The sequence below is a fragment of the Numida meleagris genome, chromosome 3 (genome assembly GCF_002078875.1).
Source record: "Numida meleagris isolate 19003 breed g44 Domestic line chromosome 3, NumMel1.0, whole genome shotgun sequence".
Lineage (NCBI taxonomy): Eukaryota > Metazoa > Chordata > Aves > Galliformes > Numididae > Numida > Numida meleagris.
Genome location: NC_034411.1, coordinates 4,413,472 through 4,414,571, shown reverse-complemented (window position 1 = coordinate 4,414,571; position 1,100 = coordinate 4,413,472). Strand labels below are relative to the sequence as shown.

Here is a 1,100-nt window from a genome sequence, read left to right as displayed (position 1 = left end):
GAAGCAAGAGTTTGAGTTCAGCATGGCTATGGCAAACCTCATCTTGGAGCTGGTGCGCGTGATGGGCTGGGACCACAGCCACAAGCCGGAGCCGCTGTCCCAGCAGGAGACGAAGCCTCGCACCACCCGCTCCATCTTCCAGCGCCAGCCCATATCCTCCAGCGCTGCTCCAGCAGCCCCTGCTCCTCCGCCGAATGAGCCCAGCACCTTCAAGACACGCTCGGCCTTCCCGAGCCGCAGCAGCTATGTGGAGTACGTGCAGGCCAACCTGGTGCAAGGCATGCGGGTGCGCATGCTGGAGGACTACGAACAGGTCAGCGCAGGAGACGAGGGGGAATTTCGCCAGAGCAATGATGGCACGCCGCCTGTGCAGGTATCCGCTGCTGGGAGGAGGGGACTGTCACGGGGCATCGTGTGGTGTGGAAAGTCTGGAGCCTTGTGTGGGAGCAGCGGGGCTTGCTGCGTGCTTCCTCAGTTGTGCGTGGTTTTGGCTGTCCTCCTCAGGTGTACTGGTACTCCTCGGCCTGCACGTACTGGGTTCACTGGCACATGGTGGAGATCATCGGCTCTTCTGGGCAGGAGGAGCATGAGGGCCGAGAGAGGGTGTCCACTCTGAGATACAGCCACAAGCTGGCAGCAGGTGAGCATCAGGCCAGGTGGGCATGCAGCTTCTCTCCAGGTCCATGCTCTGAGGGAACAATTTGGCACAACAGCCAGCTAGAGTTGCCCATTTTTGGCCCCAAGAGGCTCCAAGAGAAGACTGAAGTCCCTACCTGCCCCACTCCTGGGCTCTGCTCCCAGCACACTCCCTGCCTCTTGCTGCCCTACTGACACCTCCCTTTCCCACACTGGGATGGGATCAGGGGAACCTGTTATGTCCCGGTGGTCCTCGTGAGCTCCTGCTGTGGGAGTGAGGGCCGTGCAGCCGAGGATGGCTCTGCCGAGGGGAGCTGGCGGGGCTGACGGTGCCTTTCCTCGCTCTGCTGTCCTGCAGCCGCGCAGCCACTTTTCTCCAAGCCCCCGGGGGGGCTGTACTCGCTGCCTTACCTGGGGGAGCAGCCGAGCAGAGCTGCAGCGACCCTGAGCCGCGCTGAGTGGTG

At 62.6% G+C, this 1,100-nt stretch overlaps 1 protein-coding gene across 1 annotated transcript in view; it reads left to right on the top strand.

Annotated features, from left to right (window-relative positions):
* Positions 1–1,100, top strand: part of CUL7 (cullin 7) — a 10,695-nt gene that overhangs the window by 2,456 nt on the left and 7,139 nt on the right. The window contains exons 2-4 of the mRNA XM_021390210.1: positions 5–373; positions 505–640; positions 995–1,097. Coding sequence (XP_021245885.1) covers positions 5–373; positions 505–640; positions 995–1,097 — 608 coding nt within the window. The remainder of the gene's footprint in view (positions 1–4; positions 374–504; positions 641–994; positions 1,098–1,100) is intronic.